Source organism: Equus caballus, chromosome 27, assembly GCF_041296265.1.
Source record: "Equus caballus isolate H_3958 breed thoroughbred chromosome 27, TB-T2T, whole genome shotgun sequence".
Classification (NCBI taxonomy): domain Eukaryota; kingdom Metazoa; phylum Chordata; class Mammalia; order Perissodactyla; family Equidae; genus Equus; species Equus caballus.
Genome location: NC_091710.1, coordinates 51,848,900 through 51,875,226, shown reverse-complemented (window position 1 = coordinate 51,875,226; position 26,327 = coordinate 51,848,900). Strand labels below are relative to the sequence as shown.

The 26,327-nt window shown below is 43.5% G+C and overlaps 1 protein-coding gene across 13 annotated transcripts in view; it reads left to right on the top strand.

The window, feature by feature from the left end:
• The window catches only part of MCPH1 (microcephalin 1), a 234,027-nt gene extending 218,507 nt beyond the window's left edge, over positions 1-15,520 (top strand). For 7 of the 13 annotated variants that reach the window (XM_070253454.1, XM_070253449.1, XM_023630485.2 and 4 more), the window contains exons 13-14: positions 8,542-8,779; positions 15,137-15,520. In XM_070253454.1, coding sequence (XP_070109555.1) covers positions 8,542-8,779; positions 15,137-15,192 — 294 coding nt within the window. In that variant the 3' untranslated portion in view covers positions 15,193-15,520. The remainder of the gene's footprint in view (positions 1-8,541; positions 8,780-15,136) is intronic. The other 6 variants (XM_070253456.1, XM_070253458.1, XM_070253457.1 and 3 more) reach the window with 1 other exon arrangement.
• The last annotated feature ends 10,807 nt before the right edge of the window (positions 15,521-26,327 follow it).

Below are 26,327 nucleotides of genomic sequence, written 5' to 3'. Positions count from 1 at the left end.
CCTCAGTAGGGGAGAGGGCCCCTTGGTGTACAGTGGGGGTTCGACTGTAGCAGGGGTGGTCCATCTACAGTGACAGCTGCTCTGCTGCGGGGAATCAGTCAAGTGAAACGGCGTCATTGGCTGGGTGTGAGGAGGAATGAAATGCTGGAGACCAGAGAGCTGTCAACAGCCATCAAGAGATTGACCATGGACTTGGGAGTGGTTTTGGAGGGGAGAGAGGGCTCCCTGGGGGTGGAAGTGAGAAGGTGGTAGTATCAACTTACAGAGGCTCCCGCAGACTTCTAGAAAATGGGCTAGAAAGATGGGGGGTGGTGATGTGGGCCTGGGACGTATGAAATTCTGCGACCCCTGGGGGCTGAGCATTAGGCGGGTAGAGAACAAGCTCGTCAGGAAAGAGGGGTCTGAGGAATGGAGAGGACAGGTGTTTGGAGGATCACCTATGTGTCTTTTTAAATTTCCAAGCATGAGGACAGGAGAGGTGATGGAGAGTGACAGTGAGCCCGGAAATAAAATGGTCAGGAGATGAGAGGAAGGACAGTAAGACTGAGGGGTTTTGGGGGTCTTTATGTATCCCTCATTTGAAGTCTTTGTCTTTTTTATTTTTATGGGCATAAGGTGAATGTCAAAATAGTTAAAAGTGTATTCTATTTCTATTTCCTTTTTTTTTTAACTTCCCAGGACCTTAGACATCATTCATGTTTCTCTTCAGTTCTGATGACAGCCAATTCATTCTACCTTTGATAGACTCAATCCATCCCACGTGGCCAAGGGTAGGCAATGACATTTTCCGAAGGTGAAACTTCTAGTTCTATCTTGTGTTTCCAAACAGTTGCTCTAGGTCTGCCGTCTTCTCTGTTGAAGGGGTTCACACCAGGATCTGTTTTCTGAGATGTTGCCCCAAGTGCTAAGGATTTCACCCCAGTCTGAGCCCCTCAAGTGACTTATGATAGGATCCACTTCCAGTCACTGTGCTTCAGGTACTTGCATTCTCAAGTTGACATTAGAGAGGCGCCTCCTGTTCCCCTGGTCTTGGGCGTCCTCCCCTCACTCACACCTCCCGAGAGAGGAAAACCCGCTCGTAAACTGGAGAGTTTGCCAGAAGGAGCTGGGCATCCTGACTCAGCCCCTCTGCGTCTGTTTCAGATCTGCCCGCCTTCCTGAGGAAAGTGTTCCAGCTCATCTGCTCTGGGCTTGCCCCTGCCATGGAGGGGGCACTTGGTCCAGTGCCTGCTGTGACTTTGTGGTTCCTCCTCCTAAATCATCATGGGGGTGTCAGCAAACTCACATGACCATAGGTCTAGGGCCCACATCTCCGGTCAGCTTGATGAATGACAATAGTGATTTTGATACCTGTATCTATCTCCCAGTTAGTGTTGAATCTGAGAGAAAAGAGAGGTATTATTTATTGGAAACTAAAACCTCAGTGGCTGAGCTTTCCTATAAAGGCGGTGCATGGCTCTGTTAACGGCGCTAACCTCCCCCGTTACACACGCCGGGATCCTGGTGAATTTGCCCTCTCGTTCCATCCTGATCCACTTCCTCTCCCCTCGCCGTGCCCTGCCCTTCTTCACTTCCTGTTGAATTTATTGCAGTCCATTCCTTCGGGTCTTCCTGTTTCTGATCTCAACCCCTCCTTGTTGTCTGCAGCGTGCTCTTCCTAACGCGTGGGTTTCGTGACCTCATCTCCTGTTCGAGGTTTTGGTGGCTCCTCGTTAACTACATACCATGTGATCATGATTACTCTGGGGCCTGCTTGGTCAGCCTCATCACCTTGGGACCTACTTAAAATGCTTTTAAAAAGTAGCTCTTGTTATTGGGACCACCTGCCAAGCCCTGCCTCCCTCACACGTCACCCCCCAGTGATCCTGAACTGTTTGAGCAAGCGTGTGTGATTGCACGCACACCTTTTACCTGTGGTGCCCTCCAGTGCTTTTCACTGAGCAAACCTTCTCCTCACTCTCCAAGTCAGATGCCCCTGCTGCAAAGTCTACTCAGGCTCTCATTTCCCATCCCGTGAAATGACATGTCTTGTTATCCTGGAATTTCTAGAAAGTCCTGGAAAAGCAATCTCTGTGTCCTCCCATTTTTGTCTTTTCGGAGCTTAGCCTGATACCCAGACGAATGAGTGAGTGAATTAAATAATGAACTGACAAAAGAATGAACAGGTATTCCTCCTGCCAGGGGAGCTGTGGGCACCGAGAACACTGATTCTGTAGCTCAGCCCTGAGCTGCAGGGTGGCAGGCAATGGTAAGAGGATTTCACATCTTAGGAAGCACAGGAAAGCTTTTCCAGGATCTCTGTGGTGCCAGGTAATGCCAGATAAGGAACTTCGTCTTCCTGAGCCTCAGTTTTGTCTGTAAAATTTGAGCCGTGGTTGAGATGCTCTCCAAGATCCTCCCCCGTCCGACGTTCTGTGCCGTCTTCCACAGAATCCCCATTAGCCGGAAGTTATAGTTGAACTAAAGCCCCTTTCTCGCCTCCTGTCCTCTCTTGTGCTGCATCTCTGGGGTCAGCAGCAGAGTGCGAGGCCAAAGGGAACACAGGGGTACGGTTCCCTTCCCTGCCTGGCTGCCCACACCTGCTGGAGCACTTTAACTGACTCGGCCCCCTGCAGAGGACCCTGAGAAGGGACCTCACAGTGTGGGTGGCAGGTGGGAGCGAAGGAACCACCTCTTCTCATGGTAGGAATTTTCAGCTATTTTAGCTATATATTTACCTTTCATCTACTTATTTTTTTAAAAAGGATCATAGAACCACCCTCCCCACCTGAACTCATTGTCTTGTCTGGCAGGAATGCCACTATGTCACCTGCTGTCCGTCCCTTTTCTGCCTGGCTCACTCCACTCCTCCCTCGTGACGCAGTTGTACTAGTCAGGGCTCTCCAGAGAAGCAGAACTGATAGGGTACATAGATATACAAGAGGAGACTTATTATAGGAATCCACTCACGCGATTCTAGAGGTGAGAAGCCCCACGATCTGTGGACTGTCAGCTGGAGACCCAGGAAAACCGGTGGTGCCGTTCAGGGCTGATCCAAAGCCCAGAGAAGCAGGAGCTCTGATGTCTGAGGGCGGGAGAAGATGGATGTCCCAGCTTGAGCAGACAGAGGGGATTTGACCTTCCTTCACCTTTCTGTTCTCTTCGGGCCCTCAGAGGATTAGATGTTCCCGAGAGCCCCTCACTGACACACCCAGAAATTATGTTTTACCGGCTCTCTTAGGCATCCCTTAGCCTCGTCTAGTTGACACATAAAATGGACCATCACTCCAGTCAGGTGTCGTCTTGGGGAGGAATTGAAAAAATTCCCTCCTAAACAGGGGGAATTGAAAAAAACCAAGGCACAAATTAAGGAAGTATGTGGTCTCTTTGGCCAATTAAACTACAACCAGCCATGCACTGAGACCCATCCTTATATTATCATCGCTAGAATGTGAGAAGGGCGTCTTAGAACTGAAAAGGCACCGCATTACCTCATTTGGTGGGTACGATGTGGGGAGGGGTGTTGCTCTCCCTCTGTTGCCTGTGAGGAGCAGAGACCGTGTGAGTTATGCAAAGGGCAGGACTTGGGGGCGCACTCCCCTCCATTCAGAATCTGACACTACTGTTTACTGGTGTGTGATCTCAGGTGAACTGAAAGGAAGCAGGCGCCCTGAGCTCCAGGCTTGTCAATTGTGGACTAGTTGGCTCTGAGAATTCCTAGTGAGGTGTACGGCTCATAAGTACCTCTGGAAACTGTCAGTGAGCCAAAGAGGAACAGTCAAGGTGAGCTCTTCCTGGAGGGAAAAGCAGGTTCGCTCATTGAAATCTAACACCCGCGGTGGGGTAAGTGAACCGTCCACACCCTCCCCTGTGGGCTTGCTCCTGGTCAGGGATAAATAACTGGGAGTCACTGAGACTAGAAGCACTCCGGGGAATGCTGCTCTGCCCAGCTTTGTGAACAGCATGGTCCCCCTTGACTGACGGCTTTGTAAGTAGACTGGAACGATCTGAGCTACAACCTGTTAAATCAGTGTAGATTTCTTGATGAGGACACAAATGCAAAGGCAACACCTTATAAAGCAAAGTTAATGTCTCTTTGGCCTTAACTAACTTCGACCCTTCAGTAATGTCCCAATCCTTTACGACCAAGGGTTCAAATGAAGAACTCAGGGCAGGGAAAGATTTCTGCCTTCCATCAGTGGCCTCCTTGTCTTATATAAGTACATAAATGTGCATACTTACACATCCATCCATACGTGTGTGTATATATATAATGATCACGTTCTGTCGCCATTCACAGAGAAAAGCGGGAACTCTTCTGGACTCCACCCAACATTCACCCTGACTACTGACTGCCCTGTTTAATCTGGAGGCGAATTAAGCCCAGCAGTCAGTAAACTCCACTTAATCCTCTTTTCTTCCAGGCTTTCTTTTAAACAGCAGACTTCCTGGGCTCTGTAGGGAAAAGTTGTTCGTCATTGGAAAACTCCCATTTCTTAGACCGCACACACCCTCCCAGGCTATCTGATCCCAGCTTTCGTTGCCTTTGAGCTAGTTCACAACTCGGAGAGTTGTAAAGACTTGCTGGCAACGCAAACGATTCTTCTCTGTGGACATGAAATGAATTCTGTCTGGTGGAGGGAATAGCCTCCTCCCCGACAGAAAAGCCAATGTTTGTTTGGTCCATTTCAAGTTCATTTCAATATTCCTATCTATAAATGTGTTCTTTGATTCTCCTTTGAACCTGTTACAGCATCTGTCAGAGTTAAAAACAATGAACACATCTTAAGTGTTCATTTCATACCTTTTTGAGAGTTATGATTTTTTAAAATTACCTTTTAGCTATTTTTAGCTAGAAACTTCTAGGTCGGTACGGGTAAAGCTGGTTATCTCTGAGGTCGTCTTTGAGTAAAGAAGAGAAATAACACACCACCGTCACCCCTGCAGTCTACTCCTGGGCCCTCCACCGCCCCGTCATAAGGCCCACGTGCTCCACCCAGGTGCCTTTCTCTGGCAATTGGCACCAGTGTGTACGTGTGTTTGAAAAGTTTGAAATGAAATTAGGATTTAGAGCAAATTGCTGAGAATTGCTGTTACAATAAGGATTGAGAAGACAATGAAAATAATCAACAGCAAGTTGACCTTAAAAGTTATGCTTCTGAAGTTTTTCTCCTCGATCTCGAAGTAAAATGCATCCCTTTGAGATAAGGCCTGCTGGTGGTACAGTCAGAGGGCACCATCCAGCACGCTCAGCATTCTCAGACACTCTGCTAACTTTTTGTGCTGCTTGCAGCCTTATAATTTCAATTTATTTTTAAAAATGTACCAGTGGGGACAAAATGGTGCTCTGCTAGAGAGGAAAGTTGACTAGCCACGGTCGGAATTCTTAAGGCACGTCGGGCAGTCGGTGCCTTCAGAGGCAGAGTATGGTCTCCAAGGGTAAGGCTGCATTGGTACTTGTGTTTACAGATGATATCAACAGCACAAGGCCCTGAGACGTGGACGTGCTGGGGGGCCTGAGATGAACAATAAGTACGGGCTGTCCTCGGGGAGTATTGGGAGAGTATCCTTAAGACCTTCCGCTTACTAGAACGAGTTTAACTAAAGCTCAGTAATAAGCAGAATCATGTGTCTTATTATATGTATAATATGAATAAAACCTGCCAATCGTCTTTGTTTCTATGACAACGCATTCCTATCCATGCATGCCCTTATATAGAGTGTATTTGTAGGATAAATTCCCAAATTAGCTTTTAATTTTAAGTAACCTAAATCTTGGTTACGCTTTCCCAGAAATTATTTTACTTAGGACTGGAAAGTCAACATGCACATAGTCTCAATTATTTTAAGTGAAGAATCAGATCTTTGTAATTCTTTGCCTCCTCTGATTTCAAGCTGAATAAATAAATAAAAGGAAGCATTTTCATTTGTTGACTTTTGTATTGCGTGCTTTAAACTGAGGTCAGGGACTGTTTCTTAATCATCTTTGCTTCCCCAGCACCTTGCACGTGCCTGGCAGACAGTAAGCATTCAATTAATGTGGGAGGAAGAAAAATGAAGAATCAAAGAAATTAGCTACTGAAGTCACTTTTGAAACATTTGAAATGTTTACATTTGTCCTTTTCTACTGGATTAAAAACAGATTTGATTTACTGCTTATCCATATACCAATAAATATCCTTGATCCCACTTTTCCTTGTTAAGAAAAACTGTATCCTAAATATGTGTGTGTGGCCACTGCACAGAGTTTAGAAAAATACACACAAACTCTTCATAGGGGTTACCTCTGGTAAGTGGCGGGGGACGTGAGAACTGAGGCATCTGGATGCTTTGGGCTTCTGGAAACAAAAATCTCGACAAAAAAGTAGCTTAAAGAATTAACTTTTTTTTTTCCCCTCTGACATTAAAAGGACAAAGGAAGGACAATTCCTTGTTCCATCACTCCTGTGACTTAGAAACGTTATCTAGTATCCGGGCCTTCCCATTGCCCCACTTGGCCATTTTAAGTGTGTCCTGGGGCCTCAGGTGGCTCCGTGTATCCTGTGTTGGCATGACAGAGTCCAGCAAATCAGAGACATGTTTTTGCTTCTGCATTAGTTTATATTAGTGAGAAAGAGCCGCCCCCCAGCAGACTTAGTCTCAGGTCCCATTGGCCAGGGTCGGGTGCAGCTCATGTCTGCCCCAGTCCTTTGCAAGGGAAATGAGATCCCTGTGATTAGCTTGGACCAATCCTGAGTCTTCCCCTTGGGCTGGGAAGGGGCTCCTGCCTTGAACACGTGGCCCTGCAGAGGTTAGCCCACAGAAAAAGACAGGCCATGCCATCAAGGAGGGAAAGACAAGAGCAGGTTTGAGTAACAGACAGCAGTGTCCAACATAGGAAAATTCACCTTTTACTTTATGTCCTTCTATATTGTTTCAATTATCAACCACTTTTATAACTCGTTTTTTAAATATATGATTATATCCAACCTTAGTAAGAGTCTTTCTTGATCTCCAGTTTCACTGCAACATGGTCTGGCAATTCACTGAGTTTGTAGATTGTGGGTTTTTTCCTTCCAGCTTGACTCATCATTTAGCCAAAGCAGATCTTTTGGCAGGCTTCTGCCTCACTGTCTTCATTTGCAAAATTAAGTGAAAGCCTTTCCACTCCTATCTCAGGCGGGTAGCGGAAGTAACTAAAAACAGTAATAAAGTCACCACGCGAGGAGAATCATTAGTGCATCTTCAGGATCCCGCTGCCACCCACCCAATCAGGTGAAAGCGTTCACCTGCGATGCCTTACGTTGCAAAATTCAAAACCAGCAATGAGGAAAGAGAATTAACTCCATGGCCATATTTAAGTTTATTGGGTTAATTCCATTAATGTTGGAGCTATTTTTTTCGTAGTAGGATCTTCTTTTCTTAAAAACAAAAGTAGTATGAAAACCCAGTAGAAGAACAATTCATTCTTTCTCTGATTTCGCCAGAGATGTGGACTGAAGAATGTATTCTTTCCTGCTTCCCATCTCCTCGGTCAGCCCTTCTGCGTGACGGGCAGTCTGCCACCCTCTGCTGATGAGCGGTTCCCTCCACGACCCCCTCCCCCAGGGCACCCTCCTCTGAGAAGCACCTTGATCTCTTTTCCCACATACTTCCTCAAAATCCCTAATTTCTCTGAGCCACTGATCTCAAACGCTCAACTCAATCCTCAGGGAAATAAGCGGATTAAAATACTCAAAATGTGGATGGCAGTTAACCTTCAACATCTCCCAGCGGGTGTTTAACTTGAAAAGAAGTCCTTATAATTAGTGAAATGTGTGTTTAGAATAACCAGGCCTCCCCACTGTCCCTTGGGTGAGCCAGACGACCACAACTGTATCAGAAAAAAAGCGCAGTTTAACATCCCTGTTTCTGCAGCGTTTCCCACTGTCTAGATTCTCCCCATCACCATTTCCACAGTGACTCACTGAAGTGACCTCTGGACGCCCCCTGCCCCTACCTGCTGTCCTGGGGAACAGCTGTAGGAATTCTGCTTTGTTCTGCCCCATCCTCTCTTTGCCTGGGGAAACTGTGCAGCTGGGTTTGGAGCATTGCTGAGGTCCTGTGAAAGTCGTTTGCTGCCGGGAGCCCTGGAGCACCACGGATAGAACCACCATTCACGACAGCACCTACTCAAGCACAGTCGGCTGGCGTCTTTGCGCTCCTGCGTCACCTCCACAGGGTTCGCAGAGCGCAGATGCGGCTCTCCGCGCTCCATGGAACAGCTGATGAATTCTCAATATTTTGGGGTTAGAATTTGTAATAATTCAAAGGCCTAAACATTTTTGCTGATACATTTGTTTGCTTGGAGTTTCACTTGTAGGCTGCTTCAGGAAATGTCCATTTTAGCTGCTCATTATCTGTCATTATTGTTAAATGTCATTATCTCCCCTGGATCCTCAGAATTCAAAATTCATCCAAGACTAGGCAACCTTAGGTTCTGCTCTTTTTCCCAAAAGGGAGTGAGCTTCACTGTCAACCTTTTCTGAATAAAATAAACGGTTCAGCACTGCTGCTAACCCTCCCGCTGTCTTTGCCCGACAGCTGTGCCGCCTGGAGCGCCACTTGTCCGCAGGACACTACCAGGGAACCTTGTTTGCCGATCAGCCGATGATGTTCATCACCCCGGCCAGCAACCCCCCCAGAGCCAAGCTGTGGGAACTGGTCCTCCTGTGTGGGGGCCGGATCACGCGTGTCCCTCACCAAGCCAGCATCTTCATCGGACCCTCCCGACGAAAGAGGAAGGCAACAATCAAGTATCTGTCGGAAGCGTGGATCTTAGGTAGGAATCTCCGCCCAGGAACAACCGTGGGTCCTGCAGGGGACACGTGGAGGTGGATGGAGAAGGCGCCTTCTGATTGCAGTAGCCCTTGAAGGTCCCTTTAGAGCCACTGTTCTGGGGTCCCAGTCACATGGACAGGTTTCCCCAGGGAGAAGCATCATGCCCACCGCTCCTTCCATGCAGCCTGGGGCCTTTGGATCAAGCTCTGAGTGTCCACACCTCTGCTTTACCAGAGTCCTGTAATTATTACATGTCACAGGCCAACCTAGACATTCCTGCTTTTTACTGTCAGTGGGAGTGTAGTTAATGACGACAAACGAGCTCCTATAAGACTTTACCCCACTAGCGTGTGTGAAAGACCCAGTCTACCCAAAGGGGCCCCAAATCTTAAAGCCACGGCACAGGCCATCCATCTGCAGCTCGTACACTGTCTCTCCCCAAGGGCCTGCCTCACTCTGCTTCCAGGGGTGGCAGCGAGCGCCCAGCTGCCAAGACCCGCCACCCAGGCTCCCTCACTCCTTCCTCACATGCAGCTCTCCTGATAACTCATTTGTCCACATGCTCAGAGTGGTTGCCTTTAGTACATTAGGAGCTCCAGCTTTTATTTCAAAAAGTAAGCGTACTGTGGGGTCGGCCCAGTGGCGCAGTGGTAAAGTTTGCATGTTCTGTTTTGGCAGCCCGGGGTTCGCCAGTTTGGATCCTGAGTGCGGACCTACACACCACTTGTCAAGCCATGCTGTGGCAGGTGTCCCACATATAAAGTAGACAAAGATAGGCACGGATGTTAGCTCAGGGCCAGTCTTCCTCAGCAAAAACAGGAGGATTGGCGGCAGATGTTAGCTCAGGGCTAATCTTCCTCAGAAAAAAAAAGAAAAGAAAAGTAAGCATAATGTGAATGTAATGTACACATCGGGCATCAATTCAGTGGACATTGTGTCAAATGCTCCTCTGGATTCTGCAGGGCAAGCGGTGGCAGAGATAAGCCCTGATCTCCAGGAGGCTGGAGGCTGACGCTGTGGTGACAAGCGGGCGTGTAGATGGCCATCCATCTGTGTGTGTCTGTGTCCTAACCTCCTCTTCTTATAAGGACAACAGTCATAGTGGACTGGGGCCTTCCCTAATGACCTCATTTTAATTACCTTTTAAAGTCCCAATTTCCAAAGACAGTCATAGTCGGTGGTCCTGGGGGGTGGGGCTTCAACATATGCATTATGGGGGGCATAATTCAACCCATAAAAGTGAATTACTCCAGTTTCAGCACCTTTGGCCACGAGCCTTACCTGGCTTCTTGGGCCTGGAGAAGTGCATTCTTTCTCTCCCTCTTTCCGCCCCAGGTTTCTTTTTCAGTCTTCCTCCTATTTGCCACCCCTTGTCTCTAAATCCCAAACTTCTGGCTTTCCTCACCGCTTCCTAGACATTATCCTTCAACAGATAAGTAGATGCCGTGTTTGTCCAAGTTGCATTCATACATAACTACAGACATTTTATGAGTGTCGTTTAAATGAACGATGGTCATCCTCTGATATATTTTAAAAGTATGGCAAACAAAAGTAATTTTTTTTACCATCTGGTGCAGAGTAATTTATCTTTTCCCTGGAAACTAATTTCAAAAAAAAAACCCCTGCGATTTTAGCTACAGTCCAAAAGCCAAGAGGCTGTTTACTCTTTTCTAAATGCCAAGAATATAACCTTCAAAACATCCTATGTTCTGAAACAGAGGTTCTTGTTTTGTTTTTTAAAAAGCGCATGTATCAAAATGACACCGACTGGAGACCAGAATTGTGCTTTTAAAAAAAACATCTCATTCAGCTAACGGAACTGTGCACCTGATTGATATCAACAGCGCATATCAACAACCGCTCTTTTCAAAGTTTGCCAGTCGTGTACTGTGCAGAGGGCCAAAGTCTGGATCTGCGCTCTTATTATTTCCAGGTTGGGGAACTCTGCCGGCCCCTTCCTGTCGCTCGTGCATTTCTGTGCACAGATCGTGCACAGTCCTGCCCCCTGCCCGATTCCTCCAATTGTTTTGCCACTCAGCTCTCCTGCTTGGTGGTTTTCTAGGAGGCAAGTGTCTATCTACCTGCTTGCCCCCAGGGATTAATTTTCACAAGGCCCTTTGGAATTCTTTGAGTTTCAGAGCTGGAGCCGTGGACCCAAGTTTCTGTTTCTTTCCTCTCCCATAATTCATGTCCTGTTTCTGATTTGTCATTGATTACACCATCTGTGAGTGCCCTTGGCAGCATCCGGGTATTGTGTGTTCTGGAATCTCTGGCTCTCCGCGTGGTGAAATCCTCACCAGAAAGACGAGCCTCCTGACTCTGGCCACTGCCCCTGTCTGCACTGCGTCCTCTCAGCCTGGTCACTCAGGTGTTAGAACATGTGTTTTTCAAACATTTGTTAGTTTATATTCTTCTCTTTCTGAATTGAGTTACAATACCCTAGCTCCAGCTTTGTACAAATAAAGATTTCATTTTTATGTCTCTGTACACGTGCACGGACCTGCAAAACATACAGTCCAGAGCATTGCGTTCTCCGCCCCATCGAGCCTCTGCCACTAGCTATTCTCTGACTAGAGGCAAATCATCTATTTTCTCTGGACCTAATGTACTCTTAAGTCTCAGGGACTCTACCTCACACAGCGGCTGATCTTCCAGTTGGAACATATTTCATTTATAGGGACAGTCTTAAAAGTAGCTCGTATCACTTTCAGATTTGCAATTTACCTTCCAAAGTAAAGATTCCAGGGTTTTTTAGTACTTTCCTATTTAGTCCTATATTTTATCGGGTCTTTGTTTTTGCAGACATAGTAAAATCACAAGGGACGGACAAGCAAGAGATTTTTTCTTTTTAGCCATTAGAAACATCTGAGAAGTTCCTTTTTCTTTTTCTTTTTCTTTTTTTTTTGGCACAGGGAAAAGTGGACACCACCAAAAGAAGAGGTCTCTGTCCCCAGGACCTCTGACATCCTGGCACCATAATCCATCGCATAAGCCTTTTCTCCTTCACCATGTGTATCTTGAAAAGAGTGACCCAACGTTTATGAATATTAAAAGAACTGCCTAAGTGCTTATTCTAGTTCTAAGAATTTCTTCCAGCCTCTGGCTCTTTCTCTGGGAGAGACACAGCTCTGGGGAGTCCATTTAGCATTCAACCAGCCTGCTCCCTTGGCTGACGCCTCATGTCGCTGGCATAGAATGGTGTGAACTTACGAAACCTCTCAACGGGACTCCCCACGTGAAACTTAAGCCCTGTCTTACTCATTTGCTCCACGGAGCATCTCATCTATGCCGGGCTGCCTTATAACGAGGCTGTTTGAACCGTCGTGATTATGTTCCCGATCCGTTCCCCAGAGCCCATTTTCCCTGAAACAGCAGGATCCTTAGGCCAAGATTCTTGATGAGTCATTCAACCAGAAGGAGAAATGGGGACTTTTGAGAGAGAAAACACTTGCGGGCGCTTGAATTTTATGAAAATAAACAGGAAAACAGAAATCAAGTTCCCGGCACTAGGAAGCAGAATGTAGCTTTACCTGGTATTGGTAATGCATACTCTATTTGAAAGCATTTTCCAGGAATTTCATTTCCCCCCGCAGGCCCATAGAATAGAATTCCCATTTTACATATCAGGAAACTAAGACCCTGGGCTCTGACGTGGCTTGGCGCCAGAAGTGAAAGCTGCCAGGGGCTGGGGGCTCTGCACCCGTGTCCCATTCATCGCCAGTCCACCACTTTCGGTGCCCTAATCGTTTCTCTTCACTCTTTTCATCCCCCATTGGTGTTATCATTTAAGGTTAGTTTGGCCTTTCTCATAAGACGTATTTCCAGTCTCAGGCGCCTTTTTATTGTCTGGGTTATGTTGAAGTGATAAGACATACATTTTATGCTATTGTGGGAACATAATGTAATATTCTCAACAACGTTGCCAAAAAAAAAAAGTTTAGCCTCGGCATGATTTCCTTATAGCTTATAAAAAGCATTTGATTTGAATGTCTCCCCATGTCGCTGTTTGCAGGAAAAAGATCTCTGATAACATGTGGGCCCTGTGCATGCTAATGTTGTTTCCCCTGATGGTGGACAAGGAACTCCGCCCAGAAAAACGCATGCTCTTGGAGGCAGCGTTTGGTTAAAGCAAGGCCACTCTGGAGGCCTCGGACCTTAGGCTTTCTTGATTAAATAGACACTGTCAGGGTTCCTCAAGATCGTCTCAGGCCAGATTTTCATTGCGTAGATGAGGAACCCCTCACCAAGAGGTGAGGCCCGTTGCTGAGGATGGAAAGACAGGGAGAAAGGAGAACAGGAGGCGGGCCTGCTTCCCTCCTGAGGACACCACCCACTCTCATCCTCCCTGAGGCCGCCTGCCCAGGAGCTCGGCAACCATTCAGACAGCCACTGCGGAACTTTAAGATGCCATTTCAGACAATAAGATGAATTTTTTGTTTTTGAGTTGTTCTCAAAGCGGATGAAATCTACCAGAATAGAAAGGAATGAGAACTAAAACTGACTCGTGGAATTTTATACTTTCAACATCTCGTGTGTTTAGGCTTTTTAAAAGGTATATCGCTAGTGGTTTTTTTTTTTCAATTAACTGCTAGCCTGCTAGAGCCTTGAAAAGATGTGGAAAGAGTGAGCCCAGAAAGTGCGTTTCTAAGCTCTCCCTTTAGTTGTGTTCCGCGGTCCACTAGTGGTCCCAGATGGTTATCTTTGAAATTTCCTAACCGGCCTCCCTGGGCGCCCCTTTGTTCAATTTACACCAGCCGGACTCCAGTCACGGATGTGAGCACTGTCGGTGATGTGAGGGTTAGAAAGCATGTGACAGGCAAGCGCGCAAACTGGAAAATAAAAGACTCTTCTCTGTCCCCAGTCAGCCACGCGTGGTCCTCAAGCCTCACTGAAAACAAAAAGGTCAGCTCAGATCCAACTCAGAATGAGAAATATTATAAAGAGGCAACATTTTATACCCATCACTAGAAATGTCATCGTCAGTGTGGGGAATCAAGTAAAATAAAAGAAACTTTTTCTCAATTTGCGGGAAGAGAAAAAACTTTTTGGGTTAAATTATTTTTTTAACCAATTTTTCTTAAACTTTGTTACTATATATTCATTCATCTTCAAGCACCAAATTGTACAGAAGAATGTAGGAGGAAAGAAAGAATAAAGATAATGCCAAATATTAACAAAATTGAAGCAAAGAAAAAAAAGTTGAGAGAAAAAAGAGTTCTTTGGGGGAAAAAACCTTGCAGTCAAAATCCTAGCAATATTGAAAAAGAAAAGAAGAGAAAGGGTCCAGCCCAGACCCCCTGTGGAGCACATTTGTGTTGGGAGGGCTACCCTTACATTCTGGGAACTATCTTGAGATACTACTAAGATGAGCCAGTTTTTCTTTCTTTTTCTTTCTTTTTTTTTTTTCCTATAGTCATGGAATAAACCCATTATTTCTGCTTTGTACCTCACAGCCTTCATAGTTTTCCATCTTGTATTGCTCATCATCATGACTTCATAGGTCCTTCAATTGTAATTTATCCATGCCTCTGGATAATAATGGTAAATAAGTTAAATTAAACTTAATTTGTAGTTCAGTCATTGCAGACAGCCCATTACATTCCTCTTTCATCCTAACAGTAGAAGAAGGGTTGGGAGCCGTGAACTTTCCAGCGTGAAGGAAAGAGTTTAAGGGGCTGCTTCAAGCTGGCTGCAGTGTGCACCTGTGCTGGCCTGTTCACCTGCACCCAGGGTTGTCCTGGATCAGGTGACTTCTTGTGATTTCATAAAATAATAGAGTTTCAAACTGACAGGCCTTCAGAGCTGACTAGTCCAACTTATTCTACCAAAATATGAAGACCTGAGTTTTAGAAAGTATGCTTACTAACTTTGTACTCCATAGAGAATTCTCCGCTCAGCAGATTGGGTGACACAGCCTAGGATGTATTGTTGGTGTCATAACTAAAACTTTCTTACGTATTTACTTATACTCTGCCAGTCCATGACGTGGGAGACCTGTGTCAGTTAGCTACAGCGAATACCCTTTGGTACAAAGCAAACTTTATTCACCCTGTCTACTAGAACGTTCTGCCATAGTGGGAATGGCCTATGTGTGCTCTATCTAATAGGACATGTGGCTATTGAGCACTTGAAATGTGGCTTGTGTGACTGAGGAACTGAATTCTTTGTTTTATTTCATTTTATATTATTTTGTTTTATTTTAAATAGCCACATGTGCTATATGGACATATGGACATCTGGACAAGGCATTCTAGACCATTTAGAATTTTTAAATATGGTTTTGTGTATATATTAAAGGTTCTTGCTTTCCTGTGGGGCTGGCCATCATAAACACTAAATTGCTTCTCTCTCTCTCTAGATTCGATCACTCAGCACAAGGTCTGTGCCTCTGAAAACTACCTATTACTGCAATGATGGGGCGCCGCTCAACACGTGGCTGCGGCAGACAGCTCGCGAAGTCGTCTGTAGACATTCAAGTGAGAAACAAAACTGTGAAGAGGAGGAACTGACATAGAAAGGGTGCCTTTTTATGTCATCACATGTTTGTCCTGTGTGTGTTGTGGTTTTTACATAAAGAAGCTCCTTTGTGTGACTTTCTGATGTCTGAATGTGTTACAGAGAAGTGCTGACCAGCCCTATTGGGGCCGTCTTTGTATCTTGGTAACGATCATAATTCAAAGGTCACAGAACCTTTGTCATTGAAGCACCATACTGTTAAATAAAGAGTGGGTATTAATTTAAATTGTTTTATTACTGAGAACAATTGAAGAACCCGCCTAAGTATCTTGGTTAGAACCTAAGATCTTTATTAACATGTCATACTAGACGTGAAGGACATAGATCAGTTATTGGGGTTACTTTTTATGTATCTGAGACTCTTCTGAAGGTAATTAATGAGGAAGGGGTGGGAGTCACAGTCACTGATAATTAGTGCCATCAGAGTAGCTCTGCTTCTCAAAGCTCAGTTTATGGTGAGGAGAGCATCGCCAGCAACAGGCCACAGCCTCCATCGGGCGCCCTGATGCTGTCCCCAAGAGGAAACTGGCAGTGGGGCTGAACCATACACCTGCCAACCGGTCACATTCTGAAGGAGAGAAACGCTAAATCCCATCAAGGTTGAAGGTGCCATGAAGGCCTCCTCATGACACTGTCCCCTCTCCGCCTTGTTCCTCTGTTACTTATCTCAGCTGTTACTCCTACTCAACAAATATCATGAGCCAACTGCTAGAACAAACCTTAGAGAAAGGAGGTGGCAATGCACGTGGAAACAATGAAGGGTTTTCTCTTAGTTTAATAGAGTTTAATACTCCTGCCCCGACAGCAGTTGAGTCTCAGAGCAGCTCGGCAGGCCCGAGTCCCTTTCTTCTCGTTAGAAACCCCATTGTGCTATATCCACAAGTGCCCCAGGCTTGGCTACTTTCAAGTTCAGGGACTTGGCAGAGCTCCCACAACCAAAAACTCCTGAGGAGGCCGAGAGAAACCGGCGACTCCTGCTGGGGACAAGCCACAAAGGACTTCCCACCACCACCACCGCATCAGCCGTAGAGTGCCACCCAGGCCGTCTGTCCACCCGGGCCGTCTGTCCACCCAGGCCTGCGTCCTCAGTGCCGAGTTCTGTCTCCTGATGCTGGCCTGCCAGCGGCCAGTCGGGATTCTCCTTCTAAAAGCCAGCACTCGATGAAGACACTGATTTGTGCCAGGCATTCCACTAAGCATTTTGTATGTGTTGCCTCATTTAATCCTCCCTACCATCGTAAAAGTCAGTTACTGCAGGCCTGCCATCCCCTACCCAAAACAGGGAGGGCTAAAAGTGCCTCAGAATTCTGGTATTTTAAAAAGGTTTGAAACGTATTGTGGCTGTCACCATTTCTATTGAGCATTGTATTGAAGATTCTACCCAGAGAAGGCAAGAAAAAGGAATTAAAGGCATACAGATGGGGAATAAAGACATAACACTATTCTCAGATCACCTGACACTATATGTAGAAAATTATAAGGTGTCAAAGGAAAAATAGAACAAGCAAGTTTAGTAAGATTACAGGATACAAAATCAATATGCAAAACTAACTGACTTGTATTTCTCTGTACTATCGATAAATAATGAAAAAAGAAAATTAAAGACACAATTCCACTTACAATGGCATCTAAAAATAAACTTAATAGGAATAAATTTAACAAAAGAAGTATAGGACCTGAATACCAAAACTTAGAAAATGTTGCTGAGAGAAATTAAGTAAATGGAGAAATAAACCAAGTTCGTGGATTAGAAGACTCAGTACTGATAAGATGGCATTTCTCCTCAAATTGATCCTTGGATTCAATGTAATAATCAAAATCCCAGGGTGCTTTTTTATAGAATTTGAAAAACTGATGCTCAAATTCAGATGAAAATACAAAGAAACCCTAGTAGACAAAACAATTTTTTAGGAAAAGAACAAACTTGGAGGATTTACCTGATTGCAAAACTGGCTGTAAAACTACAGTGATCAAGAAGTGCGGTGTTGGGGCTGGCCCCGTGGCTGAGTGGTTAAGTTCGCGCACTCCGCTGCAGGCGGCCCAGTGTTTCGTTGGTTCGAATCCTGGGCGCGGACATGGCACTGCTCATCAAGCCACGCTGAGGCAGCGTCCCACATGCCACAACTAGAGGACCCACAACGAAAAATATACAACTATGTACTGGGGGGCTTTGAAGAGAAAAAGGAAAAAAATAAAATCTTTAAAAAAAAAAAAAAGTGCGGTGTTGGCGTAAAGATCGAATATAGGTCGAGGGAACGGAATAGAGCATCTGGATATGAATCCTCATATTTATGGTCAGTTGATTTTCAACAAAGGTGCCAAGGCAATTCAGTGCAGTAGGATAGTCTTTAAAACAAATGGTCCTGGAAAAAGAAAAAAATAAGACAAAAGTGCACTTATATCCTTACCTCACATGCAAAAAGACAAGAAAATGCATATAGATCTTTACCTCACATCATATAGGAAGTTAACTCGAAATGGACCAGAAAGCTACCTCAGGGTTTCTCAGCCTCAGCACTGTTGACATTTTGGATGGGTAATCCTTGCTGTGGGGGGCTGCTCTGTGCGTTGTAGTATGTTTATTAGCACCATCACTGGCCTTTACCTATTTATTAGACGCCAGTAGCGTACCCCACCCACTTGTGACAATCCACAGTGTCTCCAGCTATTCCCAAAGTCCCCTGGAGAGTAAAACTGTTCCCAGCTGAGACCTAACGTGAGAACTAAAATTATAAAAATTCTAGAAGAAAACATAGCAGGAAATCTTTCTGACCTTAGGTTAGACAAAGATTTCTTAGATATGACACTGAAAGCACAATTAATAAAAAAAAAAATTGTACCTCAATTTATTCAAGTTAAATTTTTGCTCTTCAAAAGAAACCATTAAGAAAATGAAAAGACAAGCCACAGACTAGGAGAAAATATTAGCAAACCATGTATCTGATAAAGGAATTGTATCTAGTCTATGTAAAGAACTTCTATTCATTAATAAGATAAAGAATGAGCAGAAGATACTTCACACAAGAACATGCAGATTAATAAGCACGTGACAAGATGTTCAGGGTTGGTCATTAGAGACATGCAAATTAAAAGCACAAGGAGATACCACTACACACCCTCTGGAATGGCCATAACCAACACTTTTGGCAATACCAAGAGTTGACCAGCATGTGGAGAAACTAGAACCCTCACACGTTGCTGGTGACTGCAAAGTGATGCAGCCACCCTGAAACCCATTGGGCAATTTCCTTTAAAAATTAAGCATACACTTACTATATGACCCAGCAACTTCACTCCTAGGTATGTACCCAAGAGAAATGAAAACATGTGTCTACACAAGGACTTGTAGACAAATGTTCATAGCAACGTTATTCACAACAGCCAAAAACTAGATGCAATCCATCAACTGATAAATGGATAAACAAAATGTGGTACATCCATACTGTGGATTGCTACTCAGTCACAAAAAAGAACAAAATACTGATATATGCAACAACTTGGATCATCCCCAAATCATGATAAATGGAAGAAGCCAGACTCAAAGGACTGCATAGTGTATGATTCCATTTAGATAAAGATAAAGTTTCTAGACAAGAAAGCATAGGGGCAGAAAACAGATCAATGGTTTCCTGCCACTGGGGATAGGAGTGGGTATTGTCAGCAAACTTTTGGGGTGGTGGGTGGAAATAGTCTAAAACTGGGTTGTGATTTTGGTTGTACAACTGTATACATTTAGTAAAATCATTGAACTGTACACTTGAGTAAATTTTATGGTGCATAAATTATATATTAATAAAGCTGTTTAAAAAAAAAACTATGTGGTCATTGTGGAGCTGTACCGCTCAGATCTCAGTTGAAGAAAGAAACTTCTGTTCAGCTCTAGTTAGCTGACAGCCTCCAGCCTCCACTTCAGCTTTCAAGCCAAGGCCACGCTCTTCCTGGGCAGTCAGTCCCCAGCCAAGGACTGGGCCCAGCAGGGTGCATGGACAGGCTGATTCTGCTAACACGAGCCCCCTCTAACAGGCATCTTGGCTCCGGAACTCCCCATTCCGCTCTGCAGTGTGGTCTAAGGCTCTCTCTGCCCACTCCTGCTTCCTCCTCCTGTCCTTTTGCAGCTGTCAGCTCTGCAAGAGGTCCTGAAGGCCTTCCTTATGGGATCCTGCTCCCTCCCACTTTTATGTCTCACAGGAGTTATCCCCAATAAACCTCTTGCTCTCTTAACTCCAATCAGCGTCAGCTACCCGGACGACCAACGCGACGGAAAGTCCTGTGATGCAGAGAATTCCCTGGTGGAATCTGGGGCAGCAGCTTGTAACCTAATATGTCTTCAGTGACACATAGCACATTAAGTAGGATACATAAAACTATTAATAGTCTCATCTATATTCAGGTCAGATTTTGCCTCCAAATTCACTTACGAAAACCTATTTTTCAAAGCTTCTGGATTTTGGAATTGTAGATGAGCGACTGTGGACTCATATTGTTATCTACAGATGTTCTGCTTTTTGAAAATTACGTAACTTGCACAGAGTCACATAAACCAGTCGATGGCAGAAATGGTGTTTGGACATAGCCAGTCCCTTCACAGCCCTGGAAGCTCGCTCAGGCTTAACAACGCACCTCTGAGAATGTCTGATGGACTGGTAGTAATTTTCAAATGTTTCCTGCATACCCGCCACGTGCAGGTCACTATCCCAAGCACTGTGTATGTTTGTGTCCAGTGGACCTCATATAACGACATGGTCCTCAAGCTTAGAATCAAAGTATTTCCACAAAACCTTAACAGTTCTTTTCAGCCTCCTTTAAACAGCAAACCTCTTTGCTCCAATGAGGTTGCATGAAAGTTGAAATAGGTAAAACAGATCCCGTGAGAACTGCCCTGATCCAAAATTGGGGAGGGGAAAGGAGAGGGTTCTAGATCTTCGCCAAGGACCCCTTCCTTCTCCCGATAAGGATAACTCCCACAATGCCTCTGTAGATACTTAGGAGATGGTCTCGCAACCACCCAGCTAGTCCGATCCTTCGCTTGACTGACAAAGAAGCTGACACCTGCAAAGTCATTCGATGAACGAGCAGTAACTCTATGAAAAGAATCTAAGTATCAGAACTCCTTCCCCACGATGCTTTCACTTTTTGGCACCCAAGATGGCACCAGCCGAAATTGTCTACGCACACGGGATAACGTTGCTCAAACTCAGAAAACTGCTTTGAAAGTCGCACATAACACGCTGAAAAGACGAACCACAAATGAGATTTCGTTTGACGTAGGCAATTAAAGCTTCTTTGTGTTCCGTAAGCCGCTCCCATTATTTTGTGCACACATTGCCACAGTTTTGGATAGAAAATTTTCCACCGTGTGTCCTATTACATGCTATTGTCTCATGTTTTTAGAAATGCCATTTAGGGGCTTAAAAGATTTAATTTCCAGATAGTTATTTACAATCATGCCCCCTTAGAATTGTGTTTGAAAAGTGTATGAGAAAATTCTGAGCATACACATTTCAGGAATGATTTATATGACTGCTTCTCAAACTTTAATGTGAATTTGAATCATCTGGGGATATTATTAAAAGGTCGATTCTGATTTAGTGGATCTGGGGTGGGGCCAGAAATGCTGCATTTCTAACAAGCTCCCAGATGATCTCATGGAAGCTGTTGGAGTAGCAAGGATTTGGAACACTCAGAGGGATGTTATACGTTTACATACCATTTATTCTAAACAGGAATTAATGAGTAGGGGATTTTAATGTCTTGTTAAACGAAATTGATGTTCTAGCAGCGTGTTGCAAATATGTTGTCGAATTCTTATCAAGGTGTTTCTTCAAAAGTGCATAGGGCAATGACTCTCAACTCCTGCTGAACGTCAGAATCACCTGGAGAGTTTAAAAATATACAAACACCAGACAATACCCCAGGATTCTGATGTAACTTGTCTGGGCATCCATATATTGGGGCAGGGAAGGGGCATGTGTTTGTCTATTTAGTTCCAGGCAATTTGATCACATGTAAGGTCCATGTATGCATCACCACCGTGAAGGTAGAGAACATTTCCATCGCAATGATCCCCCATGTTGCCCTTTATAACCACACCTGCTTCCCTACCAGCTTCCTCCCTTCCTTAACTCCTGGCAACCATTAATCTGTTTTCCGTCTCTATAACCTTGTCATTTCAAGAACGTTACGTAAATGGAATAGTACAGTATGTAACCTTTTGGCATTGGCTTTTGTCACTCATCATAATTCTCTGATAACTCATCCATGTTGTATGTATCGATGGCTGGTTCCTTTTTATTGTTGAGCAGTATTCCATGGTGTGGATGTGCCACAGTTTAACCACTAACCCCTTGAATAGGGTGAAGATAAATGTGAAATGCCCTAGCCCAGTGTGATGTTTGTGTGACAACTTGACTGCGTCATGTGGTGCCCAGATATTTGATCAAACATTATTCTTGGTGTGCCTATGAGCATTTCTGGATGAGATTAATATTTGATTTGGTAGAGTGAGTAAAACAGATAGCCTTTCCCAATGTGGGTGGGCCTTATCCAATCAGTTGAAGACCTGAACAGAACAAAAGGGCAGAACCTCCTGGAATAAGGGGGACCTCCTCATGCCCGATGGCCTTGACCTGTAACATCTGTCTTTTCCTGCCTTTGGACTTGAACTGAAACATTATCTCTTCTTGGGTTTTGAGCCTACCAGCTTTCAGACTGGAACTCACATCATCAGCTCTCCTGGGTCTACAGCTTGCCAACTGTAGATCTTGAGACTTCTCAGCCTCCATAATCACATAAGCCAATTCCGTATAGTAAATATACCCTATTGATTCTGTTTCTCCGGAGAACCTTAAGTGTGTAGCATAAAGTAGATATTTAAATGCTGAATCTGTATGTGAATCCAAGGGAATTGACAACTAAATAAGCCCTTTGGGTCTTTGAAGGAAAGATGTGTGGTGATGTATTGTGATGGATACTTTAGGAGTCTAAGCAGCATGGCAGAGTAGATCAGGAGTTGACGGGGCGGGTGGGGAGAGCAGAGCCCAGTCTGTCATTCCCCCTCCCCCTAGGAAGCTTCCTGGAGCAGGATGAACACTGGGATCCAAGCTCTAACGTGGGTGAAGCCATTAGGCACAGAGTTTATCAGACCAGAGAGAAGTCATGGAGTATCGTAGAACCTGTCGGTAGAACTGGGTTCTACCTGTCACTTGGTAGAACCAGGGCAGGTTGACTTCGCTTCCCTCACTCCCGGGACTCTCACCTGTAAAATGGGCATAGCTACTGCACTGCACAACTCATCATAAAACAAGGATTCTTGTAAGGGTCCAAAGTACAAGGTGTGAATGGTCTTTGCAAAGCATCAGGCACTATGAAAACATCAACCATGATTATCCTTATTCCTGTTCTACCAGATATCCAGGAGCTGGTTTGTATTTACCCTGAGGAAACAAAAATGAGGACAGATTGGCAAGGTGCCTGAGAATGAGCCACTGGAGAGTTTCTCAGAGCATCATCTGGGACCTCCTGGCCCAGGATCACCCACAGTGCCGACTCCTGAGCCCACTGCAGAAGGACCAGATCAGGACCCCTGGAAGGAATGACTTGTTTAAACCCAAAGTTGTTTGAAATCTTCCAGTTCTGCTCCTTACAGGACATGCAGTAACATCCAGGGCTCCTGGATATGATCACACCTGGACGGGTGAGGGTGGAATCAACATTCTACAGTGGTCTTTAAGAAGGTAAGAAAAACAAGGGTATTTTTTGTGAAGGATTAAAATGATGAAATCCAAAGCATGAAGCTAAAGCAAAATGTGCCAAATTGGCCACACCATAAAACAGCCCTATTTTACACAGTATGTTGTTCTGTGTTGTGTAGGATATCAAGGTAGGCTTGATAACTACAGGTAAAAATAAATAGCAAATTTATTCCTCCTTCTCTGTTTATGTTAAAAGCCACTCATAGTTTGCCATTTTATTTCACCAAACGAGAGGTGACAATTGGAGATCCGGTGAAAAGATCATCGTAACCCTTCATTTTTGGGCTGTTCTTGCCCTTCCTTCCTTATGTGAACTTTCTCTTAGTTAGAGGAAATCATACTGAGGAGGATAGGTCTTGTTTCGGGAGAAATGCAAAGAAAAGAGATAACAGTCAAGTTTTTGACATCCAAAAAATTACAGAAGAAATGGAGCAGGATTAATAACCTAAAAATACTTTGCTAAAAATACTGAAGAAAATATTACAGACTTCCTTTTAAATGTATTGCAGAAATCCTAATAAAGAAAGGAAATCCCCAGTGGGTGGGCAGTCAAGAGGGAGCTGGGAACAGAACTGTCTCGAGCCTTAGCGTCCAACGCTGCTGCCCAGAAATAGGGAGAGCAGGCTCTGGAGAACGAGTGGCTGGGGATTTATGGCAAAAGCGGTCAGCAGAGGAGCCCAGGGGCCTGTGCAAAGTGAGTGATATGGAGTAAATCCTCCAAATAAAACCGAAATTCCGGACAGGTGCAAACTCAGTGAAACAGAAGACTAGAAAAAATTCCACACTGGTTGACAAAGAAGCTGTACTATCTGGTTGAGAGTCCTAATCAGGGAGAAAAAAAAATGATTGCTTTCAAACAGACCATATTTTCTGAACTAAAAACAATTTAGAAAATCAATGGCATAAAGAAGTCCAAAAACTGTATTTGTAAGTCTGAAAACATAAATAACTGATACATCAAAAGAAACCATAACGGAAATGAGATAATATTTAGAACAGAAGAATAAACTCCTGGGCTACAGCTAAAGCAGTATTTTGAGAAATACATACAGCCCTAAGCTTACATTAGTAAATAAAATGTAACTAAAAATTAATTAGCTAAATATCCAGCAAAAAAAAGTTGGGTAAAGTACTATACAGTAAATTAAAGAAAGTGATAGGAAGAAAATAATCAAGTTAATAGCAGAAATTAACAAAATAAAAATAAAGAAACAAAAGAAAGAATCCATTCAAAAGATGATTTTTTGAAAACACTGACAACATAGGTAAATATCTGAAAGCTTAACCAAGTTAATAAACATCAAAAAAAAATAAGAAGGCAGTGTAAAACTCACTGGTAATGTTAAATGTCTAGTCAAAGTTAGATTCTGTAATATGGTAATGATGGTGCATAATTCAATTATAACTCTAGTTTAAAAGTTAAAAAACAAATGTAGTAAAAATATCCATAACTACAATAATCTGTTATTAATTACAACGATATAAAAAATAAGTAAATTGTAACATCAATCGCCTAAAACTTGAGATGGAGGAGAGGTAAAAGTGTAAAGCATAGGAATTCTATTGAAGTTAAGTTGTTACTAGTTTAAAATATGGTGCGATAATTTTAAGATATTTAATGTTGCTCTCATGGTAACCACAGGGGAAAAATCTGCAGTAATTACACAGAAGAGCATGATAAAGAAGTCAAGGCATACTGATGCCACAGATATCAAAATACCAAAAAAGACAGGAGGATAAGACAGATTAGGGGTCCACACAACAACTAGAAAACAATTAACAAAATGACTATAGTTAGTCCTCACTTATCAATAATTACTTTAAGTGTAAATGGATTAAATTCTCCAACAAAAGATACAGAATGGCTGAAAGGGTGAAAAAAGAAGATCCAAAATATGCTTCCTACAGGAGACTCACTTTAGCCTTAAAAACATGTATGGACTGAGAGTGCAGGGATAAAAAGATATTTCAAGCAAGTGGTAACCAAAAATAAGCAAGAGTAGCTATACTTAGACAAAATTTACTTTAAATTAAAAATGGTAAAAGAGACAAAGAATTTCACTGTATAATGATAAAGGGTCAATCCATCAAGAAGATAGAACAATTCTAAATATTTATGAGCTCAATAACTGAGCAACTAAATACGTAAAGCAAAAACTAACAGGAGAAATAAACAGCATTGCAATAATAGTTGGGGACTTTAATACCCGACTCTCAACAGTGGATAGATCATCCAGACAGAGAATCAATAAGGAAACAATGGATTTAAACACTTTAGACTTAATGACCTAACAGACATATGCAGAACATTCTATCAAACAACCCATTTTTCTCAAATGCACATGGAACATTTTCTAGGATAGACCCTATGTTAGGCCACAAAACAAGTCTTAACAAATTCAAGAAATCATCTTTGACCACAATGATATGAAACTAGAAATCAATAACAAAAGATAAAACTGGAAAATTCACAAATACCTGGAAATTAACACTCTCCTGAACAACCCACAAATCAAAGAAGAAATAAAGGGGAAATAAAGTATCTTGAGACAAATTAAAATGGAAACACATACAGAAATTTATGGGATTCTGCAAAGACAGTTTGAAAAGGGAAGTTCATAATAATAAATGCATACATTAAGAAGCAAGAAAGATCCCAAATAAACAATCTAACTCCATGCTTTAAGGAACTAGAAAGAAAAGTAAATTGAGCCTAAAATTAGCAGAAGAAATGAAATAATAAAGATTAGAACAGAATTAAATGAAATAGAGAATAGGAAAACAACAGAAAAGATTTACCAAACTAAGAGTCTGTTCTTTGAACAGATAAAGAAAACTGACAATCCTTTAGCTAGACTAACCAAGGATAAAAGAGAGAAGACCCAAATCAATGAAATTAAAAGTGAATGAGAAGACATTACAAATGATGCCACAGAAATACAAAAGATCATCAGAGGCTACTATAAACAAGGATATGCCAACAAACTGGACAACCTAGAGGAAATGGAAAAAATTCTTCGAAACATACAAACTACCTAGACTGAACCAGGAAGAAATAGAAAGTTTGAATAGACCAGTTACTAGTCATGAGATTGACTCAGTAATCAAAAATCTCTCAATGAGGAAAAGCTCAGGACCAGATGGCTTCACTGGTGAATTTTGCCAAACACTTAAAGAAGAACTAATACCAGTCCTTCTCCAACTCCTTCAAAAATTGAAGAGGAGGGAACATTTCCAAACTCATTTTACCAGGCCAACCCTACTCTGATACCAAAGCCAGCA